This window comes from Balaenoptera acutorostrata, unplaced genomic scaffold, assembly GCF_949987535.1.
Source record: "Balaenoptera acutorostrata unplaced genomic scaffold, mBalAcu1.1 scaffold_608, whole genome shotgun sequence".
Classification (NCBI taxonomy): Eukaryota; Metazoa; Chordata; class Mammalia; order Artiodactyla; family Balaenopteridae; genus Balaenoptera; species Balaenoptera acutorostrata.
This window is the reverse complement of record NW_026646374.1, coordinates 63,180-88,151: the sequence shown is the minus strand read 5'-3', so window position 1 is coordinate 88,151 and position 24,972 is coordinate 63,180. Positions and strand designations below refer to the sequence as shown.

Here is a 24,972-nt window from a genome sequence, read left to right as displayed (position 1 = left end):
GGAGGATACAGAGGGGCACTGAAAACTTGCTTTAACCACCTCTCAGGACTGCTAAGAGCCTGCTGTTCTCCCAGCCTCTCCGTGTCCGTCCAGGAAGCTTGCACAAAACATTTCACCCCACAACAAAGCAAACACCTTGTATTACAGGATCTGCAATATCCCTCCCCGCTCCAGGAAGCTGCGGCTCTAAATTCAAGGCTTAGCTAGGAGAGGACGCAGGTCCTTTGCTTCTTTTCCTCCTCCGCCTGCATTTGCTGTTTCATCGTGTTCCTTATCTCCTCCGCCTTATGGGGCTGAAAGTAAAGAGAAACTCAAATCCATCATTTTCACAGTTTGTTGGCAGCTCAAGTTCACCGTTTTGCAGTTGTTTGCAGCTCTTGGAAAAAAAAAAATGTGTGTTCGGAAGGGTGATGGAACCATAGACTGGTAGGAGAGACAACGGTGCGATGGGATAAATACAGGTAAAAGTCCTTGGAAGCACAGACAGGGAGTGACCGGCTGCTCAGGGATGTGAGAGAAAACTGCAGAGGGGCTGGCATTGGAGTTGAGTCTTCAGGAAAGATTAGAAGTTTCCCAGCCTTTATCTTTGCTGCCCCATCTGCCGAGAAACCAGTCCCTTGGCAATTCCTGTGACTGGCTCTTTTTTTTTTTATGTTAAGACTTTATATTTTTAGAGCAGTTTTAGGTTCATAGCAAAATTGAGGGGGTGGTACAAAGATTGCCCATATACCCCCTGTGCCCACACATGTACAGTTTTCCCCATTATCAACATCGCCCACCAGAGTGGTACATTTGTTACAATGATGAACCTATGCGAACACATCATAACCACTGAAAGTCCACAGTTTACACTATGGTCCACTCTCAGCGTTGTACGTTCTTTGGGTTTGGATGGCTGGTTCTTTTCATTCTTTAGCTCTCATTTCAAACGTCACCTTCTTGAACTGAAGCGTTCATCAATGGATGAATGGATCAACAAAATGGTGTATCCATACAATGAAATATCATTTGGCCTTAAAAAGGAGGGAGATTCTGATGCATGCTTCAACATGGATGAAGCTTGAGGACATATGCTGAGTGAAATAAGCCAGCCACAAATGACAAATATTGTATGATTTTAATTCTGTGAGGTACCAAGAGTAGTCAAATTCATAGGCAGAAAGCATAATGGTGGTCATTGGGGCTGGGGGGAGAGAGGAGTGGGGAGTTAGTGTTCAATGGATATGGAATTTAGGTTTGGGATGATGAAAAATTCTGGAGATGGAAGGTAATGATAGTTGAATAGCAATGTGAATGTACTTAATGCTACTGAACTATACACTAAAAATGGTTAAAATGGTAAATTTTATGTTATGTACATTTTTCAATAATAGAAAAAATAGATGCAAGTTACAACTGAGAAAAGGTCACCTCTTCAAAGAGGCCTTCCCTGACCATCAGGTCTTAAGAAGTCTTCGTACTGCAGTTGGCTGGTTACTCTCTGTTTCATTGCCTTATCTATTTCCTGCACGTCACTCACCACAATCTGAAATTATTGTACTTGTTTCCTTGTAGGCTTCATGAGGACGCAGATCTTGTCTGTTGCCTTCACAGCTGTATCACGCTGCTTGTGCCAGGCTTGGCACATACTAGATGCTGAAGCATGTAGAAGGAAATACTGAAACCTCTATAAAATGCAAAGTGCAATAAATATGTCAAAAATATTATTTATTTCATGTGGCTCTTCTCGATCTGGAAGGATTCCACATAGTGAGGCTAGTTCAGGACCGAGGACCAGATGTGACCAATTGTTGCTAAAGGCAGCAACAATTTGACTTTGACTGATGTAGGCCTGAAACAGAGCCAAGAAGTAGATCGACAAAGTCTCATCAGGGCATGGCTCCTTGAGCCTGCTTTTGGCTGAAAGAAACAGAAACCTCAACTCAGAATGGTTTGGACAGTAAAGACCATTGTCCTTATCATCGCCCATAAAAAGAGATCTCGAGGTAGGGTGCTGCAGGGGTTGGTTAATTCAGTGGCTCATCTAGCATCAAGGCCCCAGTTTCTGTCCATACTTCTATTCTGCCCTTTTCAACACATGAGCTTTGTTGTGAGCTCATGATGACTGCCTTAGCTCCACTGTGCCACACCCAGACACAATAACACAATTACTCTTGTGGAAGAAAAGCAACTATCTTTCCTTGTGTCTCTCTTGGGCAAGTGAAGGAATCTTTCACAGAAGCCCCACACAGATTTCCCCTCATGTGTCCTTAGCCAGGACCGCATACCATGTTCATGCCTAAACCAGTCACAGGCAAGGGGAATGGGACCACCATGACTGGCTTAGACTCATATAGACGCTTGGGATTAAGGATGTATCCAGCTTTCCCCAAAGCACATGACAAGCTAATGGTAGGTGCATGAATTACTCTTGGCATTAGGGAGATGGAAATGCCTATTGGGAAGGCAGCTAGTAGTGTCTACCTCAGGGTGAAATTAGAGGTTTGAATCCATGTCACAATAGCCATCCTGGCATGGAGATGGAAGCATGGATCATTCAAGGGGGCACTGACTATGGAACACCATGGAAGCCCCCAGGCCCCTGCTTCTTACCCACCACTGACCTTAGCTTATTTGGGATCAAACTGGCTACAAAGGGTTTAATGAAGTTGATGCACACCTAGGAACTTGCCTCATCTTGTGATTTCCAAGACAAGTAACCATCACTCAACCTTCATCCAGCATGAGGTTTGCATTTACACAAGGCTGTGTTCAATTCTTATTCTGAAACTCTTTCATTCTTTGATTCAACATATATTTATTGAGCACCCATTTTGTGTCAGGTATTATACTAGGAACTGGGATATAAGAAATAAAGTGTCTGCCTTCATGGAGCTTACTATCTGGTCTGGGGAGAGAACCAACTAACATATTTTTAAAAATTAATTTCACATATGTACTGATATGTACTATGGAGAAAATAGAATGATGGGATAGAGAGTGGTGGGACCAACAGGTTACTTGAGCTAGACGATTAGGGAAACTCTCTGAGGAAGTGAGAGATCTGAGTTGTGAAGGAAAAAGCTAGAAGGAAGATTTGGGGGAAGGATATTCCTTGTAAGTACATACTCTTTGTAGCAAGAATAAGATTAACATGTTTAAGTCATACCAAATCAGCCTGTGTTACTGGAGCTTGGAGGGCAAGGGAGAGAGTGGTAGGGATGAGGCAGAAGTTTCAGTAGCCTTGGAGAAACTATTTTAGTGGGGGAGGGGAAAATCCAAGACTTGGGTTTTGGACATGTTAATTTATCTAGGTGGATTAGCCATTTAAGGGGGGATGTAAGAAGTCCAGAACACAGAGTTGTAGACATGAAGCTGGAAATTATCAGCTTATGGATGATATTTTAAATCTGGGTGAGATCACTTAGGGAGAGATTGTAAAAGAGAAGAGAAAGGCTTCTAGACTCACTAGGTGTATGATTTGAGCATGTTATTCAGCTTCTTTGAGCTTGATTTTTTTTGAATTAATTAATTAATTTTTAACATCTTTATTGGAGTATAATTGCTTTACAATGGTGTGTTAGTTTCTGCTTTAAAACAAAGTGAATCAGCTATACATATACATATATCCCCATATCTCTTCCCTCTTGCGTCTCCCTCCCTCCCACCCTTTGAGCTTGATTTTGAACTTGTCTATAAAGTGAGTTTTATCGTATCTACCTTGCAGAGTTGTTATAAGAATTAAGTTAGATAATGTATGTGAAAGCACCTGGCACAAGTCTTGGTAGAGTCTAAAAAAAAATGTTTTTTTCTTCACGCTGAGTGTCCTCGTTCCATTTTGTTAGATAATAAAGGTATGTATGTGAATCATTAAAATTGGATCTAGGTAAAGTGAGCGTCCAGGATTTGACATTCCTTTTTCTGACTGATCAACTTTCAAAAAATCATTCTTAGGCACTGGTGGATAGATGAGGAAGGAGTTCTATCATATTTTTCTGCTAAAAGAGAGCCCAGATTTCCTTAGATGGGTGAGGGAGGATAGGTGAAAGAAGAGCTGCAGGTATGGGAGAGGAAGGAAAATGAGAAAAAAGTATTTCAGACAGCATATAACGGAACAGTGATGGAAAGCTCAAGATTTCAAACCTTTGTCTTTAGGAGATGGTGTCACTGCCCAGAAATAGACACATCGGATGAGGAGTTAGTCTGGGATGAACATAGAAGTGATGGTGAGCTTAGTTTTGGCCAGGCTGAGTGTGAGCTCCAGAGAGGGCAACCTGGAGGAGACAGCAAGCAGACAGCAAGCATTTAGGGAATTTTTGTAGCACAGGAGAGAGGCCGGACCTGGAGCTACAGGTTTAGGGGGCTTTGCATGGAGAGGACTGAAGCCTTGAAACTGGTGAGGTCATGGACAAAGTCTAGGGTGAAACCCTTCTCCAAAGAGCTCTTTTACTGCTGTTTAATATTTCATGTGGTTGTTTGGCTTCCCTGTTTGACTGCAAACTTAACTGCTCTTCCACTTTCTCAAAAGTGACTTGGGAAATTGCCTCTCTCAGCTTCAGTTTCCTCAACTCTCAAATGGGACTAATAATACCTACCACATAGACGGTTGGGAGGACGAAAAGAGATCATCTCCTGGAGCGATTAGCATCGTGCCTGGAATGAGGAAGGTAGACAATGAACACTGAATGTCGCCTCGATGTTATTTATTTGATTCAAAACTAAGAAGTGTTCTTGCATACCTGCCAGGTGTATAAACACTTCCTGTTCACTCAGGGTACGTGACAGTGGGGAGGAGGGGTTGAGGTGGGGACTCTAGTCCTATAACTTCCTCCTGCCCAACCCTGAGGTCACATCCTAACTAAGCTTGGGAGAACTGTCCCGTCCCTGGTTTATATCAGTCCCTCCCACATAGGAGGGGAATGGTAGATGGGTGCAGATTCAACTGAAAATAGTCTTTTCCAGTTGCCACGGCCCACATACTGCTCTGAAGCCCGTCTCTAGCACAGATATCTAGGTCTCTTTTCTCCTAGTGGGACTGCCCCAGCTGGACATATGGGCGGTTGTCAGAGGGCTGGCGGGCCCCTGAACAAAAGAGAGAAGCAGCAGGGACACATCTTTCTTGGAAACCAGCCTTAGGCAGCCCAGGATCCCACAGTCTTCCCACCTTCTTTGCTTTTCTGCTGGGATTTGAGGTCACCCCCTCCCCTCAGGGGACACCCACGTGGATCTGACCATTGTGATTTGCTCTCCCCTAGTCTGTGCTCCCAGGGAGGGGAGGGGAAGAAGAGTTTAATTAGGTCTCTGAGTTTCCTGATGCCAGCAAGAGTGCCCTCAGGTTGTCTGATGTGTGAGTAGCTTTGGGCTAGTTTTGAATTATTTTTAGGACTATAAGAAATCAGCTCTGAGACCTGAGTCATGAGCAGGCTTGCAGGAATCTGTGGACGTGGAGCTCTTGGCCCCTGGCATGAAGGGGAAGGAGGGTCTTGCGTTGACCTTGCAGCTTTTCCCTCTCAGAAGCCAAGCAGACAACCCTACGGGGGGCTCAGGGTGTACAGGGTATGCGTCCTTTTAGAAATGCAGCCCTCCTTACCCCACGCCCATCCCATTTCCCCACCAATTTTTTCTAAGCTATTTTGAAACAGCCATGAAAAGGTTTAGAACTGGTTTAAATTCAGGTAACAGTGATGATTCTCTGTTTGCAAAGACCTGGAAACCAGCTGTGCCCTTAAAGCCAAGGAGAAGACTGGATTTAGCTATTGCTGGGAAAACAGCAACTATTTCTCCCACCACCCTGGTTTGGCAACATACAAACATGCCTTCAGAAATTTCAAAGAAAAACTCAGATTTAAAAAAAATAAATGATGACCTAACTTCAATTTACAGAGCAGTTACAAGGCTAGGGCAAAGAATTACACTCAAATAAGGCAGACCTCAAAAATATTGCAGGTTTGGTTCCAGAAAAAAGAATATCAAAGAAAGTGAGACACTCTAAGTTTTGTGGTTTCCTAGTGCACATCAAAGTTATGTTTACACTATAGTCTATTAAGTGTGCAATAGCATGACTAAGAGAGCATATATAACTTAATTAAAAAATACTTTATTGTTAAGAATGCTAACCATCACCTGAGCCTTCATAATCTTCTCGCAATAATAACATGAAAGATCACTGATCACAATCACTGTAACGAATATAATAATGATGAAAAAGTTTGAAATACTGCGAGAATTACCATAACGTGACACAGAGACACGAAGTGAGCAAATGCTGTTGGAAAAATGGCGCCGATAGACGTGCTTGACACGGGGTTGCCACAAACCTTCAATGTGTAAAAAGCACAGTTATCTGTGAAGTACAATAAAGCCCAATACACAAAGTCTGCCTGTACCCCAAATGTTAACATTCTACTATATTGGTTTTATCATTTTCTCTCTCACCACATATACTGATACAGGGTAAGACTGATACAATACTATTCCCTAACCTGCAGACTTTATTCAGTTGTCATCAATTTTCCTATAAAGTCCTTTATAGCAAAAGAAAACCCAGGACTATATTATTCAGTTGTTGCATCACTTTAGTCTGCTTTAATTTTGGACAGTTATTGAGTATCTCTTTGCATTCATGATATTGACATTTTTTCATAGCGCAGGCCACTTAGGTTGTAGAATGACCCTTCCTTCGGGCTTGTCTGATGTTTCTTTGTGATTGCATTCAGGTCGTATGCTCTGGGCAGTAACACCAAAGCTGTGGTGCTGGGTTTTTCTCAGGGCACCGTATCAGGAGGCACGTGCTGCTGTCTCTTTGTTTCATCACCAGTGATGTTAGCTTTGATCATTTGGTTAAGGGGGGATGGGCCAGATTTTTCCACGGTAAAGTGACTTAATTTTCCCTTCTGTAAGGTTACTTTGTAATTAATAAGAATCTTGCGGGGAGGTACTTTGAGTTGGTCTATATACTCCTCTAAATTTCACCCACTAATTTTAGCATCCATTGATGATTCTGGCCTGAATCTATCATTATGATGATGGTTGCCAGGTGCCGGTTTTCTAAATCCATTATTCCTTTCACATTTATTTGTTGGTTTTCTACTGTAAGGAAGAACTTTCTCACGTATCTATCTATCTGTCTATCTATCTATCTATCTATCTATCTATCTATCTCAGTTTTTGAAAACAAAACAGCATGTTAACTAAAAAACCCCGATGTATTCCCACAGTGGGTGTCCTTCCTTGAGCCCTCACTGACAGCAAACGTGTCCAGGCCGGTCTGGTGAGCTGGGGGCCGGCAGAAGGAGTCAGTACACAAGAACTGAACTGCACTGGGGCTCTGTGTGTGGTGGGGGATTCGTGCTGGCCTCTGATGAGGGGCAGGGTGTGGAGGGCAGCAGGCAGGGATTGAAGGAACTGTCTTGTGTGAGACACCATGAATCTAAGAATGTGAGCGGCAGGCATGTGTGTCCCTAGGACAAAGCAGGGCTCACAGTGGGGGACAGGGGAGTTTAATATTCTGGGCACACGGCACCCTGTGCTGTAGGACCATACAACCTGGCAGCAGTGGCTGTGCAGGAAGATGGGGACACTGGGGTCTCACGTGGGTAGTGCCAGTGACTCTCACGCGGGTTTTCAGGAGGACGGGAGCGGGACAGAGGCAGAACATGGCCCACAGGCATGACGGTGGGGAGGGACACCTACTCTGGGTACTTCCAGAGGCGACTTTGTGGGAGCCCAAGATCTTATATGAGCAGGTCAAGACAAAAGCCAGTTCGATGTCAGAGGCTGGAGAGGCCATGGGACACTGGAGTTCCAATCCACACAGCACTTGCAGCCTGGCAAACAGTCCCTGAAAAATGAGACTCGGTGCACTAGGGGCGGGGCTTGCTTGGATGCAGAGCATAGTGCCAAACTGGTGCGCTGCCCCACCTGCCAGCCGCCCATGCTCGTCAGCACAGTTTGGTTGTCTCCTGCTCATTCCTGGGTGCTCCCCTGGGTTCTGAATGGCAGAGGACCGGTCCTCCTCCTCCAGACTTATGTACACCCGAGGGGACTAACTCTGAACGAGGCACTCGCAAAGAGGGACGAATGCACGAAAGGAGAGCACCCAAGAAAGACGGAAAATGAGGAGACGTGGCAGCACGAGGGAAGCGGCTTCACCACATCTACCAAGTAGCTCCCTAGGAAATACTCAATCTTTCATTTAATTGAAGACAGGAACATTATTATCTCTGGCACGAGAAGGAGTTATCCTAAAGAAAATTTACAGTGGTATTATCATCGACTCAAAAATAAATTACACTTTGGTTTAGTTTAATTTAGTTTCCTAAAATTACACTTTGGTTATATTTGGGTATCATATCAAATCAGGCCGTGTGCATCTGTCTGTGAGAGTGAAGAAATGCTACGTTAGAAAGCCTTAATTTGAAATGCTGGGTGCATTGTCCACTGTGTACACTTTAGCAGTTTTCACTTGGAAGTTGATGGTGATGCAGTGTTTCCTACAATACAGTCTTTACGTCAGGCTTTCGAAGAAATCTTTTCGAAGATTTACAATGCGGGACAGCTCGAATGTTACTTCTAAAGTGATTTTTGGGAAGCTTTGAGATAAGCCAACCTGCACTCCTACAGCTGGGCTGGAGGATGTCCCCAGGGCCTCAGACACCTGCCTGGCCACCAGAGGCTACCTGATCTGGGTCCCTCTTTTCAGGGTGGTGACGGGCACAGTTGTCTGATCACCTGCCCTTGGAAGCTGTGTGTATGATGGTCTCTGAGCTCCCCTGTGCAGAGGTCATCCCTCCTGGATCAGGGAGTCACGTGGAGTCACAGAACAGCTGTCAGAGCCTGACCGGGCCAGCAGGGACCTTCCCACAGAGCTATTACATTTCAATTTCAGTAAATATTTAATGGCAGTCAATACCAGAACAGATGCTCCGGGATGAGAGTTCAGGAAGTACAAACAGGACCTGCCTTCAAAAGATGGACAACCTAGTTGAGATTCAAGTAACATTTATTGGGGAAAAATGGGAGAGAGTGAACAGAGCTTGGGGCTGGCACCACAGGGTTTTGTGTTTGGGTTTTGATCTTGTCACTTATGGGTTTCGGGCACCCAGTAGGACCTTTCAGGGCCTCCATCCACAAGGAGCCTCCGTGTCTCATCATACATGGAGAATAACCATTTTTACCGCATGGGTTTCTCGTAAAGATTAATGGGAGACTAGACAAAAAGCACTCAGCGTGGTGTCTGGCCCAGAATAAGAGCTCAGTAAACAATAGCTGGTTTTTTGAGGGCTTTCACACGCTGGGCACGTTTACCTATGTGGTCTCCCACACCCCGCTGAGCAGGGTGTTATTATTATGCCCCATTTACAGATATAGAAACTCAAGGCCAGAGAGGCGAAGGGCTTGCTTTTAGTTAGCGGTTCATCAGCGGTAGGGCTGCACTTGACGGCCCACCTCCTGGCACCTGACTTGACGCCATCCTCACTCTGACACGACTGGCCCTTGCGGTGTCGTGATCATCTATGGAGAAGACATATTCTGGCATCTTCTCAGCAAACACACCACTAATAACAATGATCTCTTACCTTTGTATAATCCCTTTAACTTTCCAAAGTGCTTTCACATCTAGTATCATTTGATCCCCTCCACTCCAAAGACGAGTCTTCTCTGTTCAACTTGCAAAATCAACTCCTGCCAGGGCTTTTTCTGCCTGAAAGACTGAAGCATGGCAGAATAAATGTTCTGGACCGTGTCTTTTCCAGCCTGGGCAGCGGACAAGGTGGCTTTCTTTCTGGGCTGAAAAGTCTCTGTTTTTATTTTGGGCTTTTGTGCAGCACCCGGAACCCAGCCTGCCCCACTTCAAGCTTCTTCCTGCTTTACGTCATGAACTAGGGGAGCGTTTCCTATTTTCTTCAATACTTTGAAAGCCTCTGACTCATCTTGGGATGAAGCAGAAGTCACATTGGTAGGATGCTTGGACCAATCTCTCGTCCTTACACCCCTTGGAATACACACATGTGCACACGTGTGTACACCTGCTGCTTCCCAACTGCCCTAATGAATGAGGCTCAGTGAACACGAATCGATGAAGCTCCACGGAAGTCTGCCACTTGTTTATGGCTCCCTTCCAGGAGCTCAAATGTTGATTATCCACGTGTCTCATCTCCATCTCCTTCAACTTGGCTCAGGGGTGCTCCCATTAATGTTATAGTCACTAGACACGTTATCTTCCTTCTCTTTGAGCAAAGTTATTTTTCAAACACTAAGCACAAATAATTATTCAAGAAACACTTTGCAAAAACAGCATTTATGAAAACCGTACAATTCAAAATCTATTTTAGAAGCTTTTACAAAAAGCAGGAAATTTAGCGGGGGAAGCAGGTGCTGCATTCTTTTCATGATAAATGGCGGTGCATGCCCGGGCGAGGGTGGGGTGGGAGGCTGCCTGACTAGTCCCAGATAGAGTGGTACCAGAAGGTTTTCCAAACACAGCCTCCAAACCAAAATGCCCTTAGACTCAAGCAGCTCTGACCATAAAGGTAAGAATGAGAGATGTGTTTTGCTGGTCTGAGATTTGTAAGAAGTGCAGTTAAGTAAGCAGTTGATTTAGTATCTCACCCCCTCCCCTTGCAGAATTTACCGTTTGACATTTGGTGCCTGTGACCTCAGCAGGAGTTCTAAGGACAAAGCAACACCTGTGTCGACTGAAGAGGACATATCTGGGGTCTGGAGGGTCCCCAAAGCGTCTTTGAAGGAAACGTCTTGAAATCAAAAGCCATCTGCTAAGGGAAAACTCTGTTTTTTGTGTTTTACCCCCAGGAATCACTAGGTTCCTAGTGGAGGAGTCCAGGAAGAAGAACAAGACTGACAACAACCATAGCTATCACTTTCCAGAACTTCCTGAGCCACAGACTTCACATACATTATCTTGTTCATCTCATAGCAATCCAGTGAGGTGGGGACCATCCTTATGCCCATTTTCCAGTGGGGGAAACTGAGTCTCACAGTGGTTACGTCCCGCGTGGACAGTCTGTCAGCTGGTGAGTGGCAGAGCCGGCATTTAAACCCCACACCGTTTGGCTCCACATCCCACGCTTTCCCTCCTTACTGCACACTGCATCCCTGGGCCCCTTCCAGCCGCTAGCCCCCCGCCCAAGGGGAGCCACTCTCCTGACTTCCACAGCAGAGGTGAGTCCTTCTGTATTTGTACTTTATGTAAATGGAATCATGCAGTGTGTGCTCTTTGGTGTCTGGCTTCTTTCACTCAACATTAAGTTTGTGAGATTCACCCATGTTGTTGAGTATGTCTGTTGATCATTGGTATGCTCTTGGCCGTACAGAATTCCATTGCGCGACTACGCTTCAGTTTATGTATCCATTCTATTATTGATGGACTTTGAATTGTTTCTTGTTCTTGGCTATTACACAAAGCTGTATTATGCATATATAAACTTTTAAGGTTGTAGATAAAAGAATCTATATAGACAACATATCATCTGTGGATAATGAGAATTTTAAGTTTTTTTTTCCCCTTTCCAAACCTTATATGTTTTCTTTCTTTTCTTTTTTCTTCCTGATTTTAAAAGCCTTCACTGTTTCACCATTAAAAATAATTTTGTGTAGGTTTTGGTTAGACTTCCCTTATCAGATTAGGGAAATCCCTTTTGATTCTGAGCTAGTTAATTTTTTAAATCATAAATAGATATTTTGAATTTCATCGAATGTGTTTTCTCTGTCTTTTGAAATAACCATACTGTTTTGTTCTCGTAATGCTAATGGGGTGAAAGATAATTACAGATTTTCTGAAGTTAAACCTTACATTCCTGGAATAAACTCAGCTGAGTCATGATGTGTTATTTTTTTCATAAAGTGCAGGATTTATTTTGTTAATATTTGTGTAGGATTACTGTCTTTATGTTCCTAAATGAAGTTCCCCTATGATTTTTCTTTATTATATTTTTCCAGTTTTAGCATCAAAGGTAGAGTGGACTCATAGACTGAATTAGGGAATATTCTTTTTCTTTTTTCTTCAAAGAATTTGCATAATATTAGAATGATATGTTCCATGAACACTTGGTAGAATTTACTTGTAAAATCATCTGTGCCTGGTGATTATTTGTAGGAAAATTAAACAATTGATTCACTTGTTTTGATGGTTATGAGCTATTTCTATTTGAGTTGGTTATTTTTCAAAGAATGTGCTCATTTCTTCTAAGTTAATGCATCTTTATGCATTCTTTGGCATGTAGTTTTTTATAGTACTCTCTTATCTTCTTAGTCTCTGATGGATCTCTCATTATATCCCTTTTTATTTTTAATATTATTTGTGCATTTCTCTTTCTTGCACAATTCTGCTAGAGGCTTGCCTATTTTATTCGCGTTTTCTAAGAACCAACTTTTGGTTTTTGTAAATCTTTGTTTTCTATTTCATTAATTTCGACACCCAAAGTTATCTTTCTTTAAATTTATTCTGTTGTTCTTTTTCTAATTTCTTAAGTTGGGTACTTAGCTCATTAATTTTCAGCCTTGCCTCTCTTATACGAATAAGCATTTAAGTCTCTACGTTTCTCTCATTTCTCTCATAGTATCTTTTTTATTGCATTCCAGAAGCCTTGGTATGTTGTATTTTCATTATTGTTTAGTTCTAAATATATTTAAATTTCTCGGGGTCTTTTATCCAAAAGGTATTTAAAAGTGAGATTTAAAAGTTCTAAGCATATGTTTTTGAGGTCTAAATTAATTGCACTGTGGTTGGAAAACTTGGTCCATATGATAAGGGATATTTGAAAATTTTAACCCTTCTTCTATTCCATGGTTAGTCTTTGTAAATATTGTCATATGGAATCTATATATGTTTGATAAATCAAACGATAATTGCATTTTTATATTTTTACTAATTTTTTGTCCTATCAATAAATAAAAGATGTACCTTGAACATTGCCCACTCTGATGATGAGTTTAATTTCCCTATGTACTCTATCAATTTTGTATTACATGTAACATAAGACTTTTTAGAATTGTTTTATCTTTCAGATGCATCAAACATTTTGTTATCGCACAGAGGCCCTATCTATATAACGCTTTTCTGTATTAAAGCCTACCTTTTCTGACAGTAGAAATCTTTCTTTTGGTTAATATTTGCTTCATAAATCTTTCACTTCCAACTTTTCCCTGTCCTTATGTTTGAATGTGTCCCCTGTGAATAGCACATGGCTGAATGTTTTAAAATATCTAGTGTGACTATCTCCGTCCACTGTGTGGTGAGTTTAGTCCTGTTTCATTAACGTGATGCCAGATTTGTCTGTCTTTCCACTATGCTGTTACCTTCTGCTTCCTATTTATTTTTCCCTCTGCCTATTTTTCTCTTCTTGACTATTAAAACTTTCCATTTTTATTGGCTTTCTCATTCCATTTTTCCTTCTACTCGTTTGGAAGTGATGCTGTACTCTCTTTCTGTTCTCTGATGGTTACCTTTGAAATTATACCATGCAAAACTACTAAACACTAACAATAGTACCTCAACCCTCCTAGCAAATCGCACAACAGTTTCCTCTTTCAACTTTTATACTATTATCCTGAGTATTTTCATTATGTCTTCTTAAACATTTTTATTTCTATAAGTTATGGAAATTAGATGTTAATATTATTTTATGGACAATATTAATATTTGCCTACTTCTTTACTTTTTTGCAACTCAGACTTTTCTTCCAAGATTATTTCCCTTCTTCCTGGAGTGCATATTTTAAAGTTCTTCTGGCTTAGGTCTACTGGTAGTAGACTTGGTTTCTGTTTCTCTAAAAATGTTTTTATTTCACTCTCATGAGTGGAGGTATTTTTGCTAGGTGGACAATTCTAGGATGACTGTGATGTGATTTTCCCTCAGCATTTAGAAGATATTATTCCATTGTCTCTTGGCTTTGGTTTTTGCTGTTGAGAAAATTGCTGTCAGTCTGTCATTCCTTTGAAGGTGGTACATTTTCTTTTTTAATGCTTTTAAGATCTTCAGTTTGTTTTTGGTACTTGGCATGTTGTCTTCAATATGTCCATGTTTGGATTTACTTTTTCTTTGTCTTGTTGGGTAACTGCCATGATTACTGTGTCCTTGTACTCATGTACCTCAGTTTTAGAAAATTACCTTTAAATTAGCCCTCTTACCTGTCTTTTCTACTCCTTCCTCCTGGACTCTGATATGATATTGGAACTTCTTACTCTACCTTCCTTGTCTCTTTTTTTCTCTCTTGCGCTTTACATCTTGTTTCTTTGTGCTACTTTCTAGAAAATTTCTACAGATCTATCTTCAGGTTCACCAATTCACTCCTCAATTATGTTTAATATGCTATTACCGCACTCCCTGAATTTTTTTAATAGCTAAAACTATATATGTCATTTTAAAAAGTTCTATGTCTTTTTCAAATCTCCTTCATCATATTTGCTATTCCTTTCTGCTTGCTCATCTTTTGTTTAAACATTTTATATATGGTTATTCTCTATTCTGATTCTGAGAATTCTAATATTTCAAATCCATATGCATCCTAATCTGTTTTATTTCTGCTGATAATCACTCATTATGATTTGTGTCCTTGTGTGATGATCTATTGAGCTCACATTTGGCTGTTCTTGGTCTGTGGAATACAGAATAGGATGCTTGTCTCCAGAGTGGTTTCTTCTGCCAGGACCAGGAACGCTGCTGACCTGGACCCATGTCATCCCCTTCCATAGTCCCTGGACTAAACTGTGAATCTCAGGGCCAGCTTCTCCCTCTTGACATACTGTTATTTGGAATTGTCCTCAGAGCAACTCTGCCTGTATGTCCTCAGAGCAACTTTCCAATACTAACTACTCAGATCTCTGACTATGTGTGTTTGTGTGTGTGTGTGTGTGTGTGTGGTGTGTCCCCATGGAGGTGTCCCTTATTTCCATAATCTCAGCAATGCAAAGAAGTTGTATTTTATGAAAGATATACCTGTTCTGAAACAGGAGGACCCTCAAGATCACTAATCTCCCACACTATGAGACGTAGAAATTTGGGCCTGTTTTTGCATTAATAAAATAGACAGGGAGTATGAGAGTTCAGGGAAAGATGGAAACATTTCATTGCCATTTAAGCAATGCTAAGTAAATCCTAGTTATTGTTTGTGGCATATAATTTCCTAAATCTCATCATTCTGTCATTGCTTTCTGGCTACCTCATGTGTATGAAGCTTGCTTCCTGGCTACCTCATGTGTATGAAGCTTGCTTCCTGAGTGCCAAGGGCTACCCAATATCCTCTCTTCTATTTAGCATCTTGAGAGCACCCTTGCCCACTTCACCTCATTTTGTAATGCCCGCAAGAGGCCTGACTTGCAGACTGGATGGAGTATAATGCTGCATGCTATAAGGCTATAATAGACAGAGACAGGTCCAAGGGAAAGGCTTGGGTCCCAAACTGGTCCAATCCAAGTCTTTCCTAGAATTTTCCATATTGGAGGCAGAGAAGTCTCTCTTCTTGGATTGCAAATAAGAAACACATAAGACTAAGGCTGTTGTTGGCCATCTTCCATGCCACGTAGGGAGAGTCAATCTGTAGCCTTGATTAACACATGGGTGTGTTTCTGAGCTGAGCTTAAGAGGATGGGATTGACATGTACACACTGCTATATTTAAAATAGGTAACCAACAAAGACCTACTGTATAGCACAGGGAACTCTGCTCAGTATTCTGTAATAACCTAAATGAGAAAAGAACTTGAAAAAGAATAGATACGTGTATACGTATAACTGAATCACTTTGTTGTACACCTGAAACTAACACAATGTTGTTAATCAACTGTATTCCAATATAAAATAAAAAGTTAAAAAAAGAAGACATTTACAAAATGATTATAAAGAAGGGGGGGTGAGTAGTTCCTGGCAGCTCATATTTTCAGATGGTTGCAGGAGGACTCCCTTGCTGTGCCCTGACAGGGACCTAAGGCTTCTATCCCTTTACCACCTTCAAGGCAGTGAAAGGGGCATGGCTTTAAGCAATTACCATCATCCACCCAGTATAAGTGTCAATTAGGCTAATGGAGAAAATAAGATTCAGAACCTTTTGAAGTGGTCCTTCCTCCCCTTTTGAGAATTAGCTCACCTCTACTTGACCTCAAAAATGTAAGCTTTCCAGTAAATCTGACCCCCTACTTCCTGTGAGTTTCAACATCTGCAACATCAAAGTGAAACAGTCACTCCTTTAGAAGCACAGAAAAATTAACTGGAAATAGAATGATGCTGGTTTCATGTGCTATGAGAAAGGGAAATGGGTCTGATTGCAACTAGATATAGAATTGGAAAATACCCAGAACTTTCTGATTTTTAAAAAGGCAAAATCAAATTGGAAAGTGTTTGGTGTCTCAAAAAATAATTTTAAAAAAGTCCATTATTGACTCTTCATTATACAAGATACACGCAAAGGAGAAGCATACAGCTCCAGATCATTTCAGTGACATCCCATACCCAGGAAGGATTAATGCCTGAGAATACTCAGTTGAATCAGTATTTTCTCCCCTCAATGCACAATCACTACAGGATCAGCATAGAGTAGGAACATTAATAAAAGCTGGTCCAATATGGAATTAATTCAATTAGATAGGCAGGGGAGAAACACTTCAATCCCCTAGAGCCAAAGGTAACTTCTTTAAAACTCCTGATATCCGGTCAAATGCAATTAATATCACTATCTTGTTCAAATCCTACAATAAAAGACATATACATGTTAATGTTTGACAAAACTTAGGTTATTTTACCATTCATTCCTCCCAAATTCTGAGTGTCCTCGCAAATCAGATTTTCAAAAATACTTCTTCCTTTCTTCTTTTTGGTTTTTTTTTTTTTTTTTTAAACCTGACTACTTTCTGAGTTGTCTAATTCAGCTTTTGTATTGTAGCATGATATGTAAGAAAGCAACAGGAACTTTTTTTTTTTTTTAATTTGATTCTTTTCACTTTATTTATTTATTTTGGCTGTGTTGGGTCTTCGTTTCGTGCGAGGGCCCTCTCTAGTTGCGGCAAGTGGGGGCCACTCCTCATCGCGATGCGCGGGCCTCTCACTATCGCGGCCCCTCCCGTTGCGGAGCACAGGCTCCAGACGCGCAGGCTCAGTAGTTGTGGCTCACGGGCCCAGTTGCTCCGCGGCATGTGGGATCTTCCCAGACCAGGGCTCGAACCCGTGTCCCCTGCATCGGCAGGCAGACCCTCAACCACTGTGCCACCAGGGAAGCCCTGTTTTTTTTTTTTCAAAAATATTTTGTCCAACATTGGAGTCAAGAAAATATTATATAATAAAAGCTAACATGGAGTTTTTGTTGTGTGTTCAACACTGTTCTAAATACTTTACGTGTGTTGATCCATTTAATCACCACAACCCTATGAGTTATGCACTCTATTTCCTTTATGTAAATAAAGAAACTGATGCATGGATGGGTAAAGAACCTTGCCCTATGCCCCTCTTAGTTAAATGATGGAGATTAGATTTGAACATGGATAGTCTGGTTTCAGAGTCTGGGTTATAATCACAATGGTATATTTCCTTTTCATCACTGAAAGGCCGGTAATGTATGGAAACAGCATAGGGAGTCGGAGAGAACTGGGTTCAAATCCCAGCTCTACCACTTACTAGCAGCAGCATCTCAGAAATCTTGCTCAATCTCTGTAAACCTCAGTTCTTCATCTGTGAAATACCGTAGCTAATTTATGTTATAAAGGTTATAAAATAAAAGGATATAAATGAATGTAAAAGTGTCTAGTGTATGTCAAGTGCCTGGCACATAGTAAACATTTCATAAGGTTTGGCTAGATGATAGGATGTTTTGATCCCATAGTTTTGATCTGCTAAGTACTGAATACAAATATTTAAGTCAGAATGCTAAGGCTATTACATTTTCATTGAGAGAGTATTTTCTAACACAAACTCCTTTAAGCCAATTCAATTCTGTGATCAGTTTTCTAAATGGTACAGTCATTGCTTCCAAATTTTTCTATTTTTGTTTTCAATTTACGAAACTTCTTTGCATTGAGACCAGTTGCATTTATTTTATCAGTGTTCTTGACAATATCAAATGTGACCAATTACAGCTTCTGCTGTTGTGGGAATTATTTCTACCAAGTTCAATTTTTCCAGGCCAAATTATACATAGGTAAATGTATAGAGAAAATGTGCTTCAATTTTTAGTCAGTAACAACTGTTACTATTTTCAGTTTTAGCCTTTGTTGAGTTTACTTTGTGTTAATAAATTTCTACTAAATCTAGTTTTCCTGGGTTCAGGTTTTGACGTTCTCATTGTCACCAACAAAAATGCATTTTTTTTCCAGCAATCAATAATGTTAGTTTTATTTTATTTTTAGAAATCTTTTGAGATAATTGTAGATTCACATACAGTTTTAAGAAGTAGGACAGAGAGATCTTATGTGCCCTTTACCCAATTTTTCCTGATGATAACATCTTGTAAACTATAGTACAGTATCACACCTAGGATACTGACATTGACAGCCAAGATACAGAACATTTCCTTCACCAGAAGGACCCCTCATGTTGCCCTTTTATCACCATAAACACTTTCCTCCACCTCCATCCCATCTATAATCCTTGACAGCCACTAATCTGTTTTTCGTTTCTGCAATCCTGTCATTTCATTAATGTTATATAAGTAGAATCACACACTATGTAACCTTTTGGGATTGGCTTTTTTCAGTCAGCATAATTCTCTGGAGATTCATCTAAGTTGTCGTGTGTATCAGTAGTTGTTTCCTCTTCATTGCTGAGTAGTATTTCATGGTACGGATGTACCACTGTTTGTTTAACCTTTTAGCTGTTGAAGGACATCTGGGTTAACTCAGTTTTGGGTTATTATGAATAAAACTGTTATAAACATCCATATATAGGTTTTTGTACGAACATAAGTCAATTTCTCTGGGATAAATGCCCAGGACTGCAATTGCTGTGTCATATGGTAGTTACATCTTTAGTTTTTGAAGAAACTGCCAAATTGCTTTCCAGAGTGACTGTACCATTTTGCATTTCCACCAGCAATGCCTGGGTGATCCAGTTTCTCTGCATCCTTGCCAGCATTCTGTGTTGTCACTATTTCTTATTTTAGCCATTCAATAGGTGAATAATGATATCTCATTATAGTTTAAACTTGCATTTTCTCATCCCATAACTTGTCATTTTATCCTCTTAACAGATTCCTTCACACAGCAAAAGTTTTTAATTTTGATAAAGTCCAATTTATCAATTTTTTCTTTTATAGATTGTGCTTTTGGTGTCAAGTTTAAGAACTCTTTGCCTAACTTTAGATCCTGAAGATTTTTTCCTGAAAACTTTATTGTATTACAATTTGCATTTAAGTCCATGATCCACTTTGAGTTAATTTTTGTATAAGATCTGAGACTTGGGTTGAAGTCTTTCCTTCCTTCCTCCCCTTCTCCCTCCCTCCTTTCCTCCCTCCCTCTCTCTCTCTCTGTTACTTCCTTACTTTTTGCCTGTAGATATCCACTTGTTCCAGCAGTATCATGTTGAGCTGTCTGTCCTTCTCCATCAAACTGCTTTTGCATCTTTGCCGAAAATGATAATTGGACATATTTCTGTGGGTCTCTTTCTGGTTTCTTTATTCTGTTCCATTAATGTATGTGTCTATGTCTTCATCAGTATCACATAGTCTTAATTACTGCAGCCATGTAATAAGTCATGAAACTGGGCAGACTGATTCCTCTCACTTTCTCTTTTTCAAAATTGTTTTAGCTCTTCTAGTTCCTTTGCCTTTCCGTATACATCTTAGAATAACCTTGTCCATATCTACTAAAAATCTGAGACTTTAAGAGGAATTACAATAAATCTGTTTATCAGTGGGGGAGAATTGACATCTTTATTATGTTGAGTCCTCTAATCCATGGATAGTAGGTCTATTTATTTAGGTCTTCTTTCTTTCATCAGCTTTTTGTGGTTTTCAGCAAGTAAGTCATATATATGTTTTATTAGATTTATATGTAAGTTTTTCTGAGTTATTGTAAATGGTAGTGTATTTTTAAATTTCAGTGACCATGTGTTCATTGATAATATATAGAAATCTGATTGATTTTTGTATGCTGCTCTGGTATCCTGTGATCTTGCTAAACTCACTTATTAGAAGATTTACATAGATTCCTTTGGATTTTCTATATAAACCATCATGTCATCTATGAATAAGGATCGTTTTGTTTCTTCTTTTCCAATCTTATGCTTTTTATTTTCTTTTCTTGCTTTCCAGCATGATGTTGAATAAGAGCAGTGAGAATGGACACGCTTGCCTTGTTCCCGATCTTGGGAGAAAGCATGTAGTCTTTCACTTAGGTGTAATGCTTGCTGTAGATTTTTTTGTAGATGCTCTTTATCAAGTTGAGGAAGTTCCCCTTTATTTTTATTTTTCTGAAAGTATTATTCATGAATGGGTGTTGAATTTTGTCAGATGCTGTTTCTGTATTGATTTATATGTTCATGTGCTTTTCTTCAATTTGCTAATGTGCTGGATTATTAATATGGTGATTGATTTTCAAGTACTGAATCAGCCTTGCAGTCTTGGAATAAATCCAACTTTGTTGTAGTGCATAATTCTTTTTATATACTGTTGAATGCAATTTGCTAACGTTTTGTTAAGGATTTTTACATCTATATTCATGAGTGACATTATTCTGCAGGTTTGGTTTGTTTCACACTGTCTTTGTTTTGGTATTGTGGTAACACTAACTTCATGAAATAAACTGGGAAGCGTTCCCTTCTCTTCCATTTTGTTGGAAGAGGTTGTGTAGAATTGGTGTTATTTCTTGTCTAAGCATTTGTGAAATTCTTGAGTGTTACCATTTAGCCAGGAGATTTTGGGGGGAGAGTTTTAAAATTACGAATTTAATTTCATTAGTGATTATGGGCTATTCAAATGATCTATTTCATATTGGGTGAGTTGTGGTAGTTTGTGTTTTTGGAGGAATTGGTCCGTTTATCTAAGTTGTCAAACTTTGTGTAAAGTTGCTCATAGCATTCCCTTATTATCCTTTTGATGTCTTCAGGGTCTGTAGTGATATTGCTGTTTCATTCATGATATTGGTAATTTGTGTCTTCTCTTTTTTCTTTATCAGTCTTGTTAGCGGTTTGTCTATTTTATTGAATTTTTCAGAGAATTTTTCAATTTTATTTGAATTGATTTCTGTTCTTCGATTTTCTTTGTTTGCTTTGGGTTTAATTTTGCTCTATTTCTAGGTTATTCTAAGGTGAGAGCTTAGATTACTGATTTGAGATTTTTGCCTTTTTAAATGTACTTAATTCTATAAATTTCCCTCTCAGCACTGCTTTTGCTGTGTCCCACAAATCTGACATTTTATTTTAATTAAATTCAATGTATTTTAAAAATTTTCCTTTGAGACGTTGACTTAGGGATTGTTTAGAAGAGTTCTGATTAATTTCTAACTGTTGGAGATTTTCCTGGTATCATTGTAATTGTTTTCTAGTTTGATGCTTTTGTGGTCAGAGAACACATTTTGTATGATTTCAATAATTTAAATGTCCTGAGTTTATTTTCTGGACCAGGATATGATCTCTCTTGCTATTTGTTCCATGAGTGCTGGAAAAGAATGTGTGTTCTGCTGCTGCTGGCTGGGGTTTTCTGTAACTGTTGATTAGATCCTGTTAGTTGATGGTGTTAAGTTTTTCTGTATCTTTGTTGATTTTCTTTTTAGAAGTCCTATCAATTGTTGAGAGAAGGGTGTTCAAGTCTCCAGCTGCAACTGTGATTTTATTCCTTTTTCTAGTTCTATTGGTTTTTGCTTCATATATTTTGTAATTCTGTTGTTTATACATAGATGTTTAGAACTATGTCTTCTCAGTGGATTGACTCTCTTTTAAGTTTATGATGGTCCTGTCTATGGTCATTTTTGCTCTGAAGTGCACTTTGTCTCATATTAATATAGCCACTCTTTTGCAAATGTTTTCTCCCAGTCTGTGGCTTATTTTCTCATTCTCTGATCAAGAATTTTTTTCTTTTCTTCAGTTTTAGAAGTTTGACTATGATATGTCTTATGGATTTCTATGGGTTTACTCTTTTGGGGGGGTTCACTCAACTTCTTGAATATGTAGGGTTAGCTCTTTACCAAATTTGAAAAGTTTTCAGCCATTATTACCTTGAGCACTTTTTCAGCCCTACCTTCTTACTTCTCTCCTCTGGGGACATGCCATGACTGTTAGAACTTCTGTTATAGTCCCACAGGTCCATGAGGCTCTGCTATTTTTTTTTTTTTTTTTTTTTTGGTAATTTTCTATTTCTCAGAGTTGGTAATTTTTATTGTTCTGTCTTACAGTTCACTGATTCTTCTGTCCCCTCCATTCTGCTGTTTAGCTCATCCACTGAGCTTTTTATTTTTGTTAATGTGTTTTCCAGTTCTAAAATTTACATTTGGTTCTTCTTTATATCTCGTATTTTTTTTTTGAGGCTTTCTATTTGCCAAGACAATTTTATATTTTGCTTGTTTCAAGTGTGTTCATAATTGCTTGTTGAAGCATTTTTATCATGGCTTCTTTAAGATCTTTAGATATTTCTAACATTTGTCATCCTCACATTGACACCTATTGTCTTTTTCATTCAGTTCGAGATATTCTTGGTTCTTGACACGAAGTGTGATTTTGAATTGAAACCTGGACATTTTGAGTATTGCAGGACTGGATCTGCTGTTTTATCTGGCATTCTCTCACACTGTTCTAGAAAGGGAAGAAGGTTGAGGCCTTATTATTGCCAGGCAGGGATATAAGTCCAGCTCCCCACTCAGCCTCCATTGCCACCTGAGTGGGGGGGAGGGGGCTCTCTCCACCACTGCTGGGTGGAGGTGGGGATGTTGGCTCCCCTCTAGGCCTCCAGTGATACCTCCCTGGCTGGGAGGTCTAAGAGTGCCTCATTACTGCTCCCCACATGACATCTATTGACACCAGAGGGGTGTTACTGATGGAGGGTGATAAAACTCCTCTCCACTAGGCTTTATCTGATACCACTCAGTAGGGAGAGAGAGGGGTGCCCTGTTACTGCATCGTGGTGGTGGTGGTGGTGTCAGTAGTGGTTGAAAGGCTAGGCTCCCCAGGTGGTCTCAACTGACTCTGCCAGGGTGGGGAGCTCCTTATTACATCCTGGTGAGGGTAAAAGTCTAGGCTCCCCACTGGGTCTTTGGGGGCATGGGTAATGGTTGGGGTCAAAAAATATATATATTTATACTGGGGATATATATGTATATATAGAATTTTTTTTTTTTAAGGGAGAAATAGGGGAAAGTAAATGTACTTCATCTTCTGTCAGTTTTATTCTGTATTGATTATTTCTACCAGTAATATTCATAAAGAATTGGATAAAAGAATGAAAGTCTGTATTTATTTCTTGGAGTAAAGAGCAAAGAACATTAGTAGGGTAAAGGCATGGGATATGGAGGTAGGGTCAAAATATTGTGCTTAATGGCTTTTGACTTTATATTGACCACCATGTTAAGCATGGGTATAATGACCCTAGCCTTAAGTAGCATGCAGTCCAGCTTGGAAGCCAAGATGGGGATTGCAAAACGGATATGCCAACAAAGCAGCAATTTCTAAGTGCTCACTAAGCCATAAAGTGAGCAGCTTGTCAAAGGAGGCTGATGTTGAGACAGAGCAGCCACGGAGGTCCCACATTTCATACAAGAGGCAGGATGTGAGCTAACCTCAGAGAAATCAGACGTGGGTATGATGGGAGGAGGCAGCTGGTGAGATAGCAATTAGATAGGGAGAATGGAATTGACAAAAATGGAAAGTCAGTAATATAATAACAACTGCAATATTTAATTACTGTGTGTGTATTAGGTTCTGGACACTATGCCAGGCACCTTAGATTATTTTAATCATCCCTCACAACACCCCTTTGAAGTACGAAATACAATTCTATTTTACAGATGAGGAAACTGAGGCCCAGGAAGGTAACTTCCCCAAAGTCACATACCTATGTCAAGAGGAAGAGTTAGATTCATGGGACGTCTGTCTGAGATATTTTAAGCACTTTCCTAGAATGCTGGGAATGTACACAGCATTTGGCTGGAACAGCATTAGCTTGGGTGAAGAGAAGAAAATAATAAGATTAGAAATTGAGCCAAGATGTATGGGCCTTTCTACTTTTGAGCAAAGGAGTGAGGGCCTGAGTAGGCCTCTTTGGGGACAGCAGACAGAGGGGAACTACGGCAGGGAAGTGGGCCCAGTTTCCATTATGTAAGATGAGAATATGGATCTCACACTGACCTTTGAACAAAACCCCTTGCCAGGTCACCTTTCATGTCACTTCAAAAACACTAAGAAGACACAAATCTTCCAGTGGGGCTTACTCTCTCCTCTTTTTTTTTTTTTTTTTTTGAAAGACAAATGTTACATTAGGGACATTTAAAGAACACCTTTAGAATTTTTCAATGGAGACTTTGAGATGTGATGGGTTAAATTCTACTTAGCTTCTGGCTCCTTATTTTTTAAATGTCGTGTTCCTGAATCATGCTTAGCCATTCATTCAGACTGGTTAGTTTAATTAGACACAATGTGGGTAGACAGAATGACATCACATACCTCCTTCAGAAGAGACAGAGGAGAAACAGAGGGGAAGAGAAGGATTCTAATAGAATTTCGTTCCAAAAGACTGGATGAGACTGACCAAAAGGGGGGGGGGGGGAAGAATTGGACCAAAAGATTCCAGTGAGCTTTTGGACAGCATGTCTGTGGTGGTGCAGTCAATCAGTAGTGCTAAAGGAATTATAAATATTTCCTATTAACACAGGAAGGGAAGGCCAAAGAAGTGCAGCCTGGGAGGATCTACAGAGAGCTGTTTCCAAAAATATTTCACAGAACATCAATCCCATGGAAAGATCCAAGAAAAAAAAGAGTTCCGTGGTTTGTGAAAAACACTAGGTTAATCAAATGTGTCTTTACTGACAGACTTTTCAGAGCCTTTAAAAATTTCACATGCATTATGAA

The 24,972-nt window shown here is 40.1% G+C and overlaps 1 protein-coding gene and 2 long non-coding RNA genes across 5 annotated transcripts in view; 1 reads left to right on the top strand and 2 right to left on the bottom strand.

Annotated features, from left to right (window-relative positions):
* Positions 1 to 12,912, top strand: part of LOC103020603 (ras-related protein Rab-7b) — an 85,720-nt gene extending 72,808 nt beyond the window's left edge. Inside the window, exons 9-10 of one of the 2 annotated variants that reach the window (XM_057539565.1) lie at positions 10,792 to 11,160; positions 11,559 to 12,912. Coding sequence is in view for 1 of the 2 variants with exons in the window: in XM_057539567.1 (XP_057395550.1) it covers positions 10,792 to 10,809 (18 nt within the window). In the remaining variant the exon portion in view is untranslated. Of the gene's footprint in view, positions 1 to 10,791; positions 11,506 to 11,558 lie in introns of those variants that run through there. The other variant, XM_057539567.1, reaches the window with a different exon arrangement.
* On the bottom strand, positions 1,101 to 10,586 carry LOC130706883 (uncharacterized). 2 transcript variants are annotated; one of them, XR_009006928.1, is made up of 5 exons: positions 9,558 to 10,586; positions 6,210 to 6,296; positions 4,575 to 4,632; positions 4,123 to 4,253; positions 1,101 to 1,899 (listed from the first exon to the last, which is right to left on the bottom strand). It is a non-coding gene; the product is annotated as an uncharacterized LOC130706883 (long non-coding RNA). The 2 variants fall into 2 exon arrangements; XR_009006929.1 differs by lacking the exon at positions 6,210 to 6,296.
* Positions 12,913 to 18,312: 5,400 nt separating the features above from the next.
* Positions 18,313 to 24,972, bottom strand: part of LOC130706884 (uncharacterized) — a 35,360-nt gene continuing 28,700 nt past the window's right edge. The window contains exons 3-4 of the long non-coding RNA XR_009006930.1: positions 23,960 to 24,066; positions 18,313 to 22,704 (exon numbers count right to left, since the gene is read on the bottom strand). This is a non-coding gene — a long non-coding RNA (uncharacterized LOC130706884). The remainder of the gene's footprint in view (positions 22,705 to 23,959; positions 24,067 to 24,972) is intronic.